The following is a 16,675-nucleotide window of genomic DNA, read 5'->3' as shown; positions in this document are numbered from 1 at the left end:
GGCCGTGGCAGCCATTGGAGGGTGAACCAATGGCAAAAGGAAGACCTTTCTCTCTGTGTCTCTCTCTCACTGTCCACTCTGCCTGTCAAAAAAAAAAAAAAAAAAGATAAGCTTACTTGGGGGCAAAAATTTTTCAAATCCATGCCTCTGTGGGGTTTTCCTAAAGTTCAATGCATTTTATGAACAAACTGTGCAGAGATTTCAAATGCTCTGCACCAACATTAAACAAACCCTAAGTCCCTTTTCTGGGAACGGGCTGATGCAGCCTCGTATCAATGAGCCGAGTGGAGAGGACCTGGCGCAGACGGACCACCGCCTATCCTGGGTACCAGGTCAGGTCTGCTGCCTGCCCGTGCTGCTCCCCAGGAGAGGCCGCCGCACGGCAGCTGGCCCTCACGACCCAGGGGTGCAGCGTGAGCTGCTCAGAGGGCTCACAGGAGACGCCCCTCAGGAGCCAGAAAGGCTGAATCACAAATGTCTCATGGTGAGCTCACTGTGCCGACCTCAGGACCCCCAGGCTGTGGCCAGCAGTGGCAGCCGGGGAGACCTCAGGACGGGCCTGGCCACCAGTACTGTCGTGCTCCCTGGTTCTGGGGACAGACGCTGCTCCACCCTCTGCAGCAGCCCCAGAGGGACCTGCAGCTGGGAAGCCTTTAGCTCAGCCTCGAGGCCCTACTTGCCTGCCTGGATTGGATTGGGTGCAGCTTTTCTACAGGCTCCCGGTGTCTGGATTCGGTGCTGCTCTGACCTCAGGCATGGGCGCCAGGGTTCTCAGGGGCTGACCCTGCCTAGGCCTGTCCTTCAGTTAAGCCTCCATGGATGGGCAGAGAGCTAGACCAGGCCTCCCTCGGACCCTAGCGGGTGCAGTCTACAGACATCCTGACAAGCCTGGAAGGAACCCTACAAACCAGGCAGCTCGTTGCCATGTTCCCATGGTGCAGGCTGCCTGCCCACACCCCAGCCACTTCCTCTCCGCAAGCCCCGGCAGCGGCCAGACTGTTCTTGCTTGCTGTAGCATCACCACAGCAGAGAAGCTCGAGATAACAGAAGCGGGGGAAACTCCCACAACAGCATCTCGATCTCATAGATACTGTGCTAGGGCTGAAAGGGACCTCCTGAGAGCAGCTCCTGGGGCCTCCAGTGTAGATAAGGGAGCAAGCCCCAGAGAGCAGTGGGGAGCACCGTGTCACAGAGAAGGTGCACCAGCACAGGGCTGGCTGCAAAGGCTCACGGCTCCCCTGAGCCAACATAATTGGAGCCCAAGGCTCCTCTGTCTACTCGACTACTTCAAACAAGGCACTAGATAAAGAAGGAACAAGGGCACGGAGAGCTTAGTGCCAAGTTGAAAGGTTGCCTTGTGGGGTCACAGGGCACCCCCCTGAGGTCAGCAGTGACCAACCAGGAACAACCACCCCCGAGCCCTACGCCCAGAGGACATTCAGCAAGGTCTGGAGATGCTGTGGGCTGTGGAGGTTCCTTACTGGGGGAAGGGGCTGCCGCAGCATCTGGGGTCAAGGGAGGCTGCTAAACGTCCTGCCAACACACAGGACAGCGCCCACTGTGCAGGACGATCCCACCTGGAATGTCAACAGTGGCAAAGTTAAGAAACTCGGTCCCAAGTAGGGACTGTGAGAGTCTGAACGGGACAGACTCAGCACCCAGGATCCAGAGCTACGTGGGGCTATGACCATCCCACACGGCACTGGTGTTCTCTGGCTCCTCACCACTGGGCCTGGGGACGGACGTTACCACCACAAAGTCTGATGGGAGCGTGGGCACCTACAGCCTGCTCCGAATGGGGTCCTAGACTCAGGGACAGCCAGGAGGTGGGTGCCCTGCTCTGTGCACGGGGGAAGCGATCGGAGGAGAAGGCACTTGGCTCTGGCTCAGGGACAGAAGCCCAAACAGCGTGTGACTTTAACCTGATTTTTGTCCAGCTCACAGTTCTTATACTCTTTTTCTCCCTGCTCCTGAAATGTCACGATGACAAAGCCCACAAAGATGTTCATCATGAAGAAAGCGACGATGATGATGTAGATGATGAAGAAGATGGAGATCTCCACGCGGTGGTTGTAGACGGGGCCCACGTTCTCTCCGTTGGAGTCGATGGCTTTGTACAGCAACCTGGGGGCAGAAGAGCCACGTGAGGACCTGCCAGGCCTGTCCAGCAGGAAGGCCCCAGAGTTCTGAGGCCCCACTGGGAGAAGGCCACACCCCCTGACAGGCGCCCACTCCAAGACCCAGCCAGCACCTGGGAGAGTGGCTCCTGAGAAATAATCATTGAGGGATGGTGTTGGAGAATGAAAATCAAAAGCTGTCAGAATCCATCAGGGAGGCTCCCTTCTGTTCAGAGAGGAAGATCACCACCCACGGGTCACGGCAGGAACCGAAAGTTGTGTGCTCGGTGGCAAAGGCCAGCTGCACGCACCCCGTGTGTTTCCAAAGAACTGTGGGAGGCTCCTCAAACCAAAGCATGCACCCAAGGTAAACAGATGCCAAGGAGAACTCTCGGCAGCAATTGGGCAAGTTCAGCTCACCCCCACTTTTATGCACATTCAGCACTTCCCCAAGTATGGGGCACCCACCCCACACGTACACGGTGTGGGCACTTTCACATCCTCTCCTAGTGCCCTCGTGTCCTTGTGGGAAGGCAGATAGCAGAGTCAAGGTTGTCTCATCAATGCTCAGACAGGGAGCCAAGCACCCGAGGTCACACATCTCAGGGGCAGAGCTGGAGCCAAGCCCCGCTCCTCCAAGCCCCGGCTTTGTTCCCTGCCCTCAGCTGCCACAGCACAGTGTTCACCACGTGATGCCACAGTCAGTGCCTTGTAGACCGCCGGGGCTTGCTCCTCCTTGGACCCTGGAGGGCAGAGAGCCTGCCTCCTGTACTCTGCCTTCACCTCTCGTTCTGCCCCTCTCCCGTGCCCCACACAGGTCTCTGCCATTCTCCAGGCCCAGGTTTTTTTTTTCTCTCCCTTCCTGGTTGGACCTCCTGATGCTCCAACTTGTCAACTGACATATGACAACCACACACATGAGGTACAGTGGGAACTTCAACACACAGACGCAGGGTGGCAGGGTAATGATCAGATCAGGGCGGCTGGCACGTCTGCCATTGCAGATGCCTACCCATTGTGGTGGGAACGTTCAAAACCCTCTCCAGCAGCTGTTTTGATAGGTGCCATTAACCACTGCCGACCGCGGTGAGCCTACTGTGCTGGAGACCTTGAGAGAGCTATTCCTCCATCTGCACCCTGGGACCTGTTAATCATGCTCTCTCCACACTGTCCCCCGCTGCACCTGCCACAGCACACTGCGTGGCGCCGGGACCAGGAACACATTTTATGAAGCAGCGAGCAAGTGCCTCACTGCAAGAAAGTCAGTGGCAACCATCCATGCCCTGCACACGCTGGTACTCATCAGCACCGGGAGTGGACGCTGTGGGGCACTGGCAAGACTCTCTTTAGCAAGAGTAGAAGGCACTCCCCAGTTTCGTCCAAAGATGCTGCCCGGGACATGCAGCCCCTGCTTCACACACCTGACAGCCCCATGGCAGGCCTCAGGTCACTGCGGTCAACCTCCGGCCTATCCAGGAGGAGCCTCACGGGCCAAGCGGTGATTGACAGGTGCCCCCGTGCCCCAGGACAAGCCTGCGAGTGTGCAGAGGGGCATCTAGGCCTGCTTTGGGAACAGCAGGAAGGCTTTACCACTCCACACAGCTGCTGCTCACACAACCATGCGCTTACGGCTGATCTCATGTTTGCGGACTTCACCTCAATTTCAGACAGGTGAACACCACCATCCACTGTGCCAGGAAGGAGGCCTCGGCCCCAGCCCCCTGACCAGGAAGAGCGTGCGTGCCCTGCACTTACGCAGGCCAACCCTCAAACGTGGAGACCGTGAAGAGCGCCATCATAGCAGACAGGACGTTGTCGAAGTTGAAGTCGCTGTTTTGCCAGATCCTCTCCCGGACCACGGGGCTATCGACATCCCCGTCCTTGTAGAGGATGAAAAGGCCCCTGCACGGGGAAAGAAGTGTGAGCTGGGCTGGCTTCCCGTGTGACAGGCAGAGCTAGCGCTCTGTCAGTCACAGGCCTTGGCGGCCAGGCCACACCCCTGAGCAGGCACAGGCCCCTCCTCCTCTCACCCTCCCTTTAATGTCTCCTCGCCAGATCTGACAGCCCCCGAATAACCAGTGCCACGTAGGGCCCAGAGCCGACAGGTGGATTCCCAGTACGGATGCAGGAACTTTAAAGAACTCCGGGAAAGAGGGAAGGAAAAGATACAGTGGGTGGCGGGCATTAGGCTCAGCCATTAAGCAAATGCCACATTGCAGCATTGGGTTCAAGCCCCAGCTCCACTCTCAATTCTAGTTCCTGCTAACGTGCTCCCTGGGAGACAGCATGTGATGGCTCAAGTACTTGGGTTCCTGCTGTCCATGTGGGAGACATGGATTGAGTTCATGGCTCCCAGCTTACTCTGGCCCAGCCCCAGGCCCTGTCTCTCTGCTTCTCAAATAAGTCTTCCTGGTCTCCCATACAGGTGCAGGGCCCAAGCACTTGGGCCATCCTCCACTGCTTTCCCAGGCCACAGCAGAGAGCTGGACTGGAAGAGGAGCAACCAGGACTAGAACCGGCACCCATATGGGATGCCAGTGCTGCAGGCGGAGGATTTGCATAGTGAGCCATGGCGCCGGCCAAATAAATCAACCTTTAAGTTTTTTTTTTTTTTTTTTATTTCTTTCACTTCATACTAACAATTTCTAATTTTCTTTCCAAAAGAATTCCAAAATTTCTGGCACACAGAATTTCTTTTTGTTAACTTTTTTTTTTTATTTATTTGAAAGGCAGAGAGAGAGAGTGTGTGTGAGTGAGAGAGATCTTCCATCCACTGGTTCACTCCCCAAATGCCCCCAACAGCTGGTGCTGGGCCAGGGGGCACCCAGGAGCAAGGAAACCAATCTGGGTCTCCTATGTGAGTGGCAGAAACCCAACTGCTTGAGTCACCACCTGCTACCTGACAGGGTGTACATTAGCAAGAAGCTGAATCAGACAGAGAGCCAGGACTCAAACCTAGGGACTCTGACAGGGGATGCGTGAGTCCCAGTCGAGGTGTCCCAAACACCTGTCCCGGTACCCAGTATTCCTGCTAGTACTTCACTGCCGAAAGGAACCCGAGAGATAAAATCTGATATCCCGGTTTCAGAGGTGAGGAAGCAGAGGCTTCGAGAGGGAAAGGATGGCGTCCCCACTCCGCTGCTGTGGTGCTCAGCTCCGGGGTGCACTGCACCACACAGCCTGTCACCAGCAACTTTGGAGTTGTGCAGCCACAAAGTGCAACTGGTGCTCTGTGACCACAGTGTCCACTTTAGAGAAACCCTGAACCAACACAAGTGGCTTGGCTGCACCTTCTGGGGCCAGTGACACAGAGACTTCTGCCCAGTTGTACGCTTGGGGCAGTAGCCCTCTGCGAGTCACTGTTTGTCTTGGAAAAGAGGCACGAACACCTCCCACCTTGTCTCTCCACTGCCAGTTCCTGTGAATGGAAACACGGCCAACACATAGGTGACAGGAGCAAGGGGAGAGGGAGTCTAGAAAACATGCCAGCAGAGGGAGACCAGCCCTGGGATGCCAGGGAGCTGAGCTGTAAGTTCTGACCTGGAGAGGAGTGGTCTACATGACTGTGAGAGGGCTGATTCAGGGACAATTCATAATCACTACGTAAGGGTTTTGCCCAGGGCAGTGCTGTGGCATAAAAGGCTAAGCCTCCATCTGCAGTGCTGGCATCCCATATGGGCACAGTTCAAGCCCCAGCTGTTCTACTTCTAATCCAGCTCCCTGCTAATGTGCCTGGGAAAGCAGTGGAAGGTGGCCCAAGCCCTTGGGCCCCTGCACACATGTGGGAGACCCAGAGGAGACTCCTGTCTCTTAGCTTCAGCCTGGCCCAGGCCCAGCCCCAGCCCCAGCCCCAGCTGTTTCGGCCATTTGGGGAATGAAACAAAAGATAGAAGCACTCGCTCTCTCTGTATCTCTGCCTTTCAAATAAAATTTTTAAAAAATAATAAGGGTTTTCCTCCCCTCCAGTTTACAGAATCATCAACAAGCATAAAAAGCCAACCATCCACTCTTTTGGGATGATGAGAATACCAAGTTTTGGAATTAGATGGAAGTTTGATTGCTGTACAATGTGACTGTACTAAATGCCACTGGATCACATACAGTTCAAATGGTTGATTTGATGCTATGTGAGTTTCATCTCAATTCAAAAAGCGACATGACCATCAACTGCTCAACCACAAGCTGAGCAAGCAGGCCTTGGGGTCCTAAAGGGCCAGAGTCAGAGCACTGCCTTTTTAAATATTTTAATTTTATTTTTTATTTGAAGGGCAGAGGCACACCCAGATGGAGAACTCACATCTGCTGGCCCACTGCCCAAATGCCTACAATGTTCAGGGTTGAAGGTGGCAGTCAGGACCTCAACCCAGGACTCCATGTGGGTAGCAGGAACCCAATCCCTGGAGACACCATTGCTGCCTCCCAAGGGCTGGAGCTGGGCATGAGGCCAGGTCCTCTGACGCAGGATGTGTGCATCTTACCCACCAGGCTAAACACCGGCCCCAGAACGGGTCTCTTTGCTTCCATTCAGAAAACTCCAGTGAGCTGTTCGCGTGAGTGAGGCTCTGACACTATCTACCCACTCTTGCACATTCTCTCTCCTCTCACGACACTCACCTGCATTCCTCAGGGTTACTTTTGGCTTCATCCGTGCAGCGATAGAACTTCCCCTGGGTACAAAACAGACAGTCTAGTGCAGGCTTCTCCAAGATAGGACACCTGGCCTCACGCAGACAGGTACCCCCCACCCCCACTACCTTGAACAACTGGACCCCAATGCAGGCAAACATGAACTGGAGGAGGGTGGTGACGATCATGATGTTGCCGATCGTCCGGATGGCCACGAAGACACACTGGACGACGTGCTGGTGACAAAGAACGGGGAAAGGACGGAGGGCGTGACTTTTCCCTTTTATTGTAGCCACTGGGTGAGCATGCACCAGCCACGAGTTTCTACGTTTATGTGAGTTTTTATGTGACTCTCCAACTTGGAGATCCTCTTGTGGTTTTCCACAAGATCTATGGGGAGATTCCCTCAGCACATCAGGGCCACTTATTAAAAAAGCGCTTCAGGGACGGCACTGCCTGGCACATGGAACGCAGGGACCCCCACGCTAAAGGACTCAGGAAGAACCAACACCCTCCCCGCCAGCCTTTTGCAGAATCCACATGAGGATCTATTTACAGACTAAGCACAAGGAAATACCTAACAATGGGACAGTAACCAATGTGCAGTGATCATAATGAAAGAGTAATTTCAATGACCAGAAGGAAAGGAAATAACCCATTTGTCAACGCCTTCAGCCCTGGGCAGCACTCTGCAAGCAGATAACCCGGGCTGGCCTCGCTCAGAAGACCCAGTCCCCCCAGCAGGTGCCACCCGACGCCAGCCCAGCCTGAGGGAGGGGCATCAGAACCTTAAGTCCTTTCGCTCTGTTGATGGCCCTGAGTGGCCTCAGGACCCTTAAGACCCTTAGAATCTTCACAACGGAGATGGCACTGGATCTAAGGGAAGAAGGGGGTAAGACAGCAAGCTGAGCGCCATGTGGATGGACAGGTTAGTGTTCCGCTTCACCTCCACTTTCACATCACTACGCCACTTGCCAGCGTCCCATGGAGCAGAGCTGAGCTCTGCCCACGACTCACAGTCCATCTTCTCCCTCCAGCCCACACCAGACACACTGACCAGTTGGCTTCGTTACTTTCGTTCAATGTAAACACTAGGTTGTACTTGGCTTTGAAGCTTCAGGTGTTTGGCATGCTCATTTTGGAGACCTGGGCAGGTAGCCTAGGAAGGCCTCCCAGGGAAGAGGTGATAGCCAGGTGAGTCTCAAAGGAGGAACAAGGGTTCGACAGAGGGTAGAGGTGCTCCGAGCAAGGGGGCAGCCTCCACAAAGGGAGGCAAATGGCCCCATGAGCTACACCTGCAGGGCGCCCTCAGGCAGGAGTCCTTGGTCCTCTCCACTGACTGGCAGCTTAGGGTGTGTGCACGTGGGTACTCATGTGCAAGAGCTAATGGCCAGGTGCTCACAGGCCACCTGATGCTCTCCTGGGAGCCTCTTGCCCAGACCACAGGGAAACAGCAGACAGGCAGCCGGCAGCTCTGCTGTTACCCCTGAAAGCTTTGGAAAGGACCTAGGCCCTTGACTTTTAGTCCAAGTTCCCTCCAAGCTGCAATGCTTGAGGTCAGAAGAAAGGTCACAGCTGCTGCCACTCATGGACATCTGGGGGAGTCTGTACTGTCCAGGCAGAAGGGGCTGTGTGAGGCCCTTGCTGTACAGAAGGGACATGGGGTCCCAAGGGAGGAGGTCTTCATGGCTCCAGGACCAGGGGGGAGCCCACTGGCCTCCCTCTCTGCTGAAAACACGTTCCACAGAGAGAAGAGGCCCAACCTAACAGCAGGCATAGAATGAAAACTGGAAACACAAGAGAGCATGCACCACCCCAGCGCTCTGCTCCCTGGAAGCCCACTGGGCAATCCTGTGTCATTAAACATCTCATTAAAACAATGCCAGCCTTTGTGATTCCTGCCAGAACCCCTTTTATGCCCATCCCACCCAAGAGTCCCAGGCACACACATGCACACCCACACCCCCACCCCCTGAATACTTACTGGATTCCAAACGACACCAGAGACACGCCAACGACCAGCATGTCCAGCAGGTTGAAGTAGTTCCTGCAGAAGGCTCCTTTGTGCAGGAAAGCTCCAAACGTTGTCATCTGGAAGCAGAAGCCTGGGTGGGTGACTGCTCGCTCTCCCCAGGGGGAAAGGGACCTGAGCTCTTCACAAAATCTCAAGGCAGTTACGACCGAGGGGCAGGCGTACGTTAGGAAACTCAAAAGGCAAACCAGCAGGGCTTCCCCCAGCAACAGGGAAAGGGCTGCTTATTTTAGACACAAGAGACCAGTATACACTTCACCATGATGTGCTGGGCTGGCCTCTCTGGGGCCCTAGCAGAGCCAGTGAGACCTTATGAAAGCACCTGTGTAGAGTGCCTATGAGGTGAGTGGCCCCTTACTTCTCCTAGGCATCTTTAATGATGCAACCATGTTCAGGGGTTCCTCCAAGCCTTGTTACCCTAGCATGCACCAGGTGCATACGCGTCTCACCTCACTGCTTCCATGCCCCACCCCGGGTGCACCTGCAGCACCTGTATCAAGTGCTCCAGTGGGCTACCTACTGAGGATGCAAAGAGAATTTCACAAGGAAGCCTCCCAAAATAAAAAATAGCAAAATAGAGAGACTTCAAGATTTATCAAGAAAAATAACGTGGTGGGAGGGAAGTTCAGACAAGTACAGGAGAGGAGAGGCAGAGTTGGAAACATTATACAGAGTCTCAGGAAATTGCCAGTCTTCCACCTTTTTGTTGTACAAAAATGGCAATTTCAGAGAGCTTCACAGACGAGCCTCCCCGGCTTCCCCTCTGCCAGTAGGAACTGGAGTTTCAGAGGTCAGATGCTTCTTGGCAAATCCTCATGTTCTGACTCCTGCTTGTTTTAGCTTATTTTGCATTCTCTAAGACGCCTTCAAAATGAACAATGACTTCGGAGATTTAAGCCACTGAGGCAAATCTGCACACGTTATAAAGCATCCATCGTTTCCCCCCCCTCTTTAAATTACCCCGAATCTCATTTTCTCCGAAGCCTGAGCGTAAACACATTCATCTAACAGCTTAAAAAGGAGGACAGTAAAATAAAACCTCAATTAACCAGGAGAAGGATCGAAGCAGAACACCTGCCCTTTCAGCTGGAGGTGGGAGCAGGGGCCAGTGCAGCGCAGGCACCCACCCACCCATGCGTCCTGCACCTCTGGGTCCAGGAGGCCACTGTCCCCCGGCACAACTCTGCCTCAGGACAGCAGCGCCCGCCACATTCCTTGACTTTAAAGGCAGGAACCCCGACCCAAATCTTGATCAGATTTTTTTAAACAAATATTGAAGCAGGTGGGAGTTGATTGGTTTTACACGAATGTTTCAGGAACAAAAAAGGAGAGAGAGAGAGAGAAACACCAAAGCCTCTACTCTCCAAACCAGGTCAATTGAGGTTTCATTTTATAGGAGATTTTGTGAAGAGTTCAAACCCCTCAAGGGGTTTCAAGAAGATCGTGGCAGCACATCTTCATGCCCTGCTTGGGCCCCTGCCAGGGGACTGCGGCTCCGTTGGTTCTGAAAGGCCACGCTCTCCCACAACCCCAGGGCCCCACACCTTGCAGCTCTCTCCAGATCTCCAGGTACATGGGAAGGAGCTCCCGGTGGCATGGCCGCTGCAGGCAGTGCACAAACCACACGCAGCAAGGGCAGCCATGAGCTCATGCATGGGCACTACATTTAGGTGGCCCTGTCTGGAGGGTGTTCCTTCTATTTGTTTAAATGTAAGCCCATCCATTAAAACGGACAGAAAATCTCGCAACACAAATGGACTCAGGTTACCTTGCAAATCCTATTGCAAGAAAATAGCATGTTACTATTTTAGGACATGGAAAGCTTAAGGCGGTCAGGGAAACAGGAAGGGTGTCCTTCCGGCCACAGTAAGGACCTTTCCTCCAGTGTGGATATCTGGACGGCAGGAAGGAAGTTCACGCACAGGGACACATCTGTTTCCAGCTGACACTTTCCAGAGACTGTGTTGTGTTTTTTTTTTTTTTTTTTAAAAAGGAATCAAAATATAATTTCCAACCTTTATCAGGAAGTCAAAGCAGCTCCTACATGCATTCACATGTTACAAAGTAACAGCAAAAAAAACGGGTTGGAATGGTCACAGGGAAAAGTAAAACAAGTTCTTTCATTAAAAAAAAAAAAGTTTAGCTTGATCACAGAAGACCAAAATCAAAAAAAAAAAAAAAAATCCAAAGTCAAAAGCACTTCACGCTGCTTTCCGGTGTCTCACACGCAGGGGGCAGGTCCTTAAACACACGGCCAGGTAACCTGTTACCTTCAAAACGATCTCAAATGCAAAAGTACCAGTGAAGACATAATCTGCGTAACCTAGCATCTGCAAGGCAAACACACAATTGCAACTATTATGGCTACAGCTGTGTTCTAGCAGGCGTGCATCAATGGAACAGACATTACCTTCAAGAGGATTTCCACAGTAAAGATGGCTGTGAAAGCATAGTCAAAGTAACCCAGTATCTGCAAGGGACAACACGTGGAAATGAGACAACAGCATCTGGACCCACCTGACAACGGCTCACCTAGGGGTTGGCCCCCAACATGCAGCCACAGACAGTTCCCCCCGGGAGAACCCTACCGTTCAGGGGCTGGGCACCGAGGCGCGAACACCCACAGCCGCTGGTGAGGACCAACAGAGAGGGCTTGGGAATCCTCATCTCCATTAGCCACTAGCCGATGGCTTCCCGGGCTCAAATCTCGGCTAGACAGAGGCTCGCTCGTTTCTAAAAGCGCCTATCAACTTTGTCGTCACAGCCCGACACCTACAAGCTACTTGTGGCACCGGATAAATCACAGTCTTGCGTGATTTTGCATCGTTAGTTCATACCAAGCATGCTGCCCTCCAGCTGGGTGTCGGGTGGTGGAGAAATATAAACAAAGATGCTGGTGGCCTTAAGGGGAACCTCGCCTTGCGCGTTTCCCCTTGCACGCCAGCCTGTTGGATCTGGGAGTGAACACTCATCCATGCAGCTGGATGCTGAGCTGTTGGGGCTTCCAGGCATAGCTGGACCCACTTGTCTCCTTCTGGCCTGCTGCTGCTCTCACACCTCGCTCCCTGCACAGCTGACTCGGTGCCTCGATGGGTCAACTCAAACAATGGGCGTGGCAATGAATTTCCAGTCTTAGTTCCTCTATCAGCCTTCCTCAAAATACCATCCATTAGTCAATGAAGTCCTGGTAGCTCCTTGTGGGGCCCCTGCTTCTCCTCTTAGCCATAGAGGCAAGGATATGGGGCCAACGGGCTGGCAACAGGCAGTCTGACCACTGCATATGGCTGGGCACTGGGAACCAAGCGCCCTCAGCCTCGAAGCTGGCAGCCAAGACTCCAGCAGCAGCTCAGATGGTCTTGGCCACTGATCTTCATGACAAGTGCTCTTGAGTATCAAAACAGGAGACCAACGGTGGAAGGGACTGTGGGGACCACCCAGGGCTCCTTCCCGGACTAAACAAATGTGGCCGCTGGATGCAGGATGGTGGTACCTGCTCAGGGCCACACAGCCTGTCACAGCTGCTGCAAGACACAGGCACACATTTGTCTATCAGTGAAGGACAGTAATGTGTTGGGGAAAGCAGCCATGAAGACAGGATCGTGATAAAGAGTGAGAACACTGAGTAGAGGAACTCCTTGTGGGTCAGCTCTCCACACTGACCCCTGGCCTCCTCTGTCCTGTGGTGACATTTTCCCCTGTGTGCGTCACTCTGATGATGTCCAACACCTTCGAACGCCCAGAGACAGCCTTGTAGAATTCCCTCAGAAGACCTCAACCTCAAGGACAGACTGACAGAGGCTCTGCGCTTTTGACATGGCCACCAACCTGCGCCAGGGGAGGAAGTATGTCTGATCGTCATGTCAACTAATCAGAGTCTGAGAAGCAGAGGGCGACTGCCGGAGGGCTTGGCCATCATCTCAACGTGCCTGCATCCTCAAGCCTCGAACAATCTGATGTGTAGAGAGAGGCAGCACCCAGGGAGGCCGCCACTCTTGGGGGCCTCAGGCCTGTGCTGGCCGCCCACTCCTGGGGGCACCTTGGTTGTGACCAGCACGGGCACGCACAACTAGGCCTGAGAGGCTGCAGCTGCTGGGCTTCCTGGGCTCCTGCATCACTGAGCCAGCTGTCCTGCCACCTATGGAGGGGCCACTGAGCCAAAAGCTAATCCAGGTCCAAGTTTCTCTCCAACATGGAAACAGCCAGAGAGTGTCAGCCTTAAGACCTCAGGCTGCTTAACAACAGAAAATGATCCCCTCTGCTTGTCTGCTCAGAATAAACACCCCCCGCCACACCAAAACCTCGAGCTCCCCCTCAACACCCAGCGCTCCCCTTGCTTGTGTAGTCACACATGGCACAGGGACCGCTGTGCTGGGCCCAGCGGTGACATCTCGGCTGCCTTAGGCTGTCTCCATGCACTGCGATGCTCGCTTAGGGATGCACTTCTCGGAACAAGTTGCCAAGCAATGCGGCCTGTGTTGCTTCTGAGCAACGCGATGGGCCGGGCAGCTTGCGGTATTTGAGTCCTCCCAAGACAGAAGTCTAATCCATCAACTCTAAGGGCTGCAAAGAGCCCTGAGCATGTGGCAGGCCCACTTTCCCTTTTACTTTCTCCCTACTTTTCTCCTCCCACTAGGCCCAGATCCCCAGTTAGGTATAAAGGTGAATCTGACCAGCAGGGGAACAAAAACATTAGCAGCGAGGATCCAAGAGGGGAATCAGGTCCTCCCCAAGGTGGAGAGGATTTGAAATGGGCAGAAAAACCAATGCTGTGACGATTGTAGACAAAGCCCAGGCGCTCGGCCCATGCAGTCCAGAAGCAGAAAACGTTTCCAGCTGAGCCAGGTGCCTGCTCCGACTTCAGCCTCCTGGGCCCTGGGATGGTGGGCCCGGAGCGATGCCACCCGCCCCTCCCCCGGGCCTCACCGTGTTCCGGAAGGAGTGGCTGCGGATGGGGTCCTCGGCAGCAAGGGCGGCGCTGCTCAGCATGATGAAGACCAGGATGAGGTTGGTGAAGATGTGGTGGTTGATGAGTTTGTGACAGCCCACACGGACCCTGCAGGGACAGTCAGGGGTGCGGTCCCTTTGGGATCCTTAGGAGTGGGGGCTGCTACCGTGAGAGATCAGGCAGGGACCCCCACGCGTCCCACCCAGGACAGCAGGGTGACATGACCATTCCCCCAACAATACCCACCCCCGCTGGCAGCCCCTGTGGCTCTGGGCTCGGAGCTGCACAGAGACCATTTCCCTGCGTCTTTACAAGTGGAGAGTAATGCCCTACTACAGATGGGAAAACTGAGGCTTCGGTTCCTTTGGGAGAGGGAAGAACCTTCTTTTCGGCTGTGGTAAGGCCCAGGGAGGATTTCCAACCCAGCTCTGCCTGAAGCTGGTCCACTACAACATGAAGCCCAGCCGGTCACCTGGCTGTGACAAGATTAGGCCCAAGTAAGGCCAACACCCAGCTATTACCAGGCCAGCTCTTTCTCTGCCTCGCGTCTGTTTTCTGTCCACAAACGCTGCCTGCCCGCATTGAGGAGTGGAGCTCTCTGAACCTCTTCTGGTGCTAGGGGCTGTCTGATCCATGCATCCTTCTTCGCTCCATTAAATCCTGTTAAATTTGATGTGCCAGGGCAGGCACTGTGGTACAGTCAATACGTTGCCACTTGGGAGGTCTGCATTTCTTATTGGAGCTCCAGTTCCAGTCCTGGTCACTCTGCTTCTCATCCTGCTTCCAGCTAATGCATTCTGGGAGGCAGAGGAGGCTCTGGGCCCCAGCCACCCATGTGGGAGACCCAGATGGAGCTCCAGGCTCCTGGCTATGGCCTCACATAGTCCTGGCTGAATCAAGCATGTGGGCAGTGAACCAGCAGGTAGACGATCTCTCTCTCTCTGCCTTTCAAGTAGATGAAAATAAACATTTAATTGGTCCACTTAATTCTTTAAAGCAATTCAATGAATTTAAAGTTTTCATTTTCACACAAGGGGCAGGGAGGGGGTATGCTGTATTAAGATGATGGGCTGCAGCTAGTGAGGCTTTGGGGAAACCTCCTGTTGTGTGGAGATTTTGCCATAAAGGCTGTGTTGTAATTGGAGAGTTGGTCCACCACAAGCAGTCCTCAGAAAATGAAATGAGGGGCCAACATTGTGGTGCAGTGAGTTAAGCCACCTGCCTGTGGTGCCAGCACCTGATATGGGCACTGGTTCGTGTCCTGGCTGCTCCACTTCTGATCCAGCTCCCTGCTAATGCGCCTGGGAAAGCAGCAGAGGATGGCCCAAGTCCTTGGGCCCCTGCACCCACATGGGAGACCCCCAGTGAAGCTCCTGGTTCTTGGCTCCAGCCTGGCCTTTGCAGTTATTTGGGGAGTGAATCAGTAGGTGGAAGATCTCTCTCTCTCTCTCTCTCTCTCTCTCTCTCTCTCTCTGCAACTGCCTTTCAAATAATAAAATCTTTAAAGAAAAATAAAATGAAGTGACAGCCCCATCATTTGCTAACAGGCACGGATCATTGTGCACGGTATCACAAGTTTGTGAGGTGTGTGCTGGGGTCCCACAAGGCGAGGTGGGCCGCTGGGTTCCACAGCTCAGGCCTGGGGCTCTGACAATGGTTCTCAGGGCCACCACCACCGCTCCCACTGCCCTTGCTGTGCCAGGAGCTAGCGAGGACCTCTCTGACCTTACCCCCATCCTGGCCTTTGGAATGTAAACACTGTTCAACCAATGAATACAGGTATGTTTTCTCTGAAAAATTTTTTTTTTCATTTTCGAAACTGAAAACACCCCCCTCCTTTTTTTCCTTTCCAAAGAACAACCAGTGAGGAGCTGTTAAACCCTCATCAGGGGCCAGTGCAGTGGCATAGCAGGTAAAGCTGCTGCCTGCAGTGCAAGCATCCCGTATGGGTGCTGGTTCTAGTCCCAGCTGCATCACTTCTGATCCAGCTCTCTGCTATGGCCTGGAAAGCAGTAGAAGATGGCCCAAGTGCTCAGACCCCTGCACCTGCATGGGAGACACAGAAGAAGCTCCAAGCTCCTGGCTTCGGATCGGCCCAGCTCTGGCTGTTGCAGCCATCTGGGGAGTGAATCAGTGGATGGAAGACCTCTCTCTCTGGCTCTGCCTTTCAAATAAATAAATAAATAAATCTTAAAAAAATAAAAAAAAAAACCCTCATCTCTGAGGACTCCAGCATGCCTTGCCTCCTACCCGTGACTCCCAAGGGCCGGCAGTTACATCACAAGCTCATCATCTGACAGCCAAGAACCACGACTGCAAGTCTAGAAACAGTTCCAGGAGTCATTTATGCACCCTTGGCATTTCACTTAATTCCCGATGATTTAAAACCTAGAAGCCAGCTAGTAAATAAACTCCTTCCTCTTCCAGTACTTGTGAGTCATTACCATGTTCCTCGTGAGCACCTTATCATTTTAACATGAGAAATGCTATTTTAAGCACAGTATCACAGGGCTGAAATGAATGCTTACAACCTATGAAATACCACTGGGCAGTACCATTTTATCACCCTAGAACTCAACGAAGGTGGGAGGGGGAAACAGTCAACTAAATGGGATCTCAGGGTGAAGGCTCACCCCACAGCGCAGCCTGGCAGGAGGCCACGCATTACTACAAGGGTCCCCAAGAGGACCACATAGGGCACTTCTCCTTGGGGCTGTGACAGGGCTAGAACAGCACTCTTCCCAGGACTGGCCACACCCTCGCAGGAAGGAGAGGGCTCAGAAGAGATGAACTGAGGGCGATGGCAACACTGGAGCAGGACAGGGGTCGGAGGGATCCGGGGGCTCCAGGAGCCTCAGGTTCAGAAGGGGCTGGGACCCACCTTCCCTCAGCCCAGTGCCCACTCCCCCTCCACCCCTGCCCCACCCCAAACCACATGCAGGGTCACCGGAGAGA

The 16,675-nt window shown here is 53.8% G+C and overlaps 1 protein-coding gene across 5 annotated transcripts in view; it reads right to left on the bottom strand.

Moving 5' to 3' along the window:
* CACNA1D (calcium voltage-gated channel subunit alpha1 D) overlaps window positions 1-16,675 on the bottom strand; it is a 505,293-nt gene that overhangs the window by 58,336 nt on the left and 430,282 nt on the right. For all 5 annotated transcript variants that reach the window (XM_062201090.1, XM_062201094.1, XM_062201096.1 and 2 more), the window contains 8 exons: window positions 13,699-13,828; window positions 11,186-11,245; window positions 8,728-8,834; window positions 7,532-7,619; window positions 6,872-6,979; window positions 6,732-6,784; window positions 3,873-4,019; window positions 1,923-2,124 (listed from right to left, as the gene is read on the bottom strand). In XM_062201090.1, the coding sequence (XP_062057074.1) occupies window positions 1,923-2,124; window positions 3,873-4,019; window positions 6,732-6,784; window positions 6,872-6,979; window positions 7,532-7,619; window positions 8,728-8,834; window positions 11,186-11,245; window positions 13,699-13,828 (895 nt within the window). The remainder of the gene's footprint in view (window positions 1-1,922; window positions 2,125-3,872; window positions 4,020-6,731; window positions 6,785-6,871; window positions 6,980-7,531; window positions 7,620-8,727; window positions 8,835-11,185; window positions 11,246-13,698; window positions 13,829-16,675) is intronic.

The sequence above is a fragment of the Lepus europaeus genome, chromosome 9 (genome assembly GCF_033115175.1).
Source record: "Lepus europaeus isolate LE1 chromosome 9, mLepTim1.pri, whole genome shotgun sequence".
Classification (NCBI taxonomy): Eukaryota; Metazoa; Chordata; class Mammalia; order Lagomorpha; family Leporidae; genus Lepus; species Lepus europaeus.
Note: the sequence above shows the minus strand (reverse complement) of the source record. Positions and strands in the feature narration are given on the sequence as shown.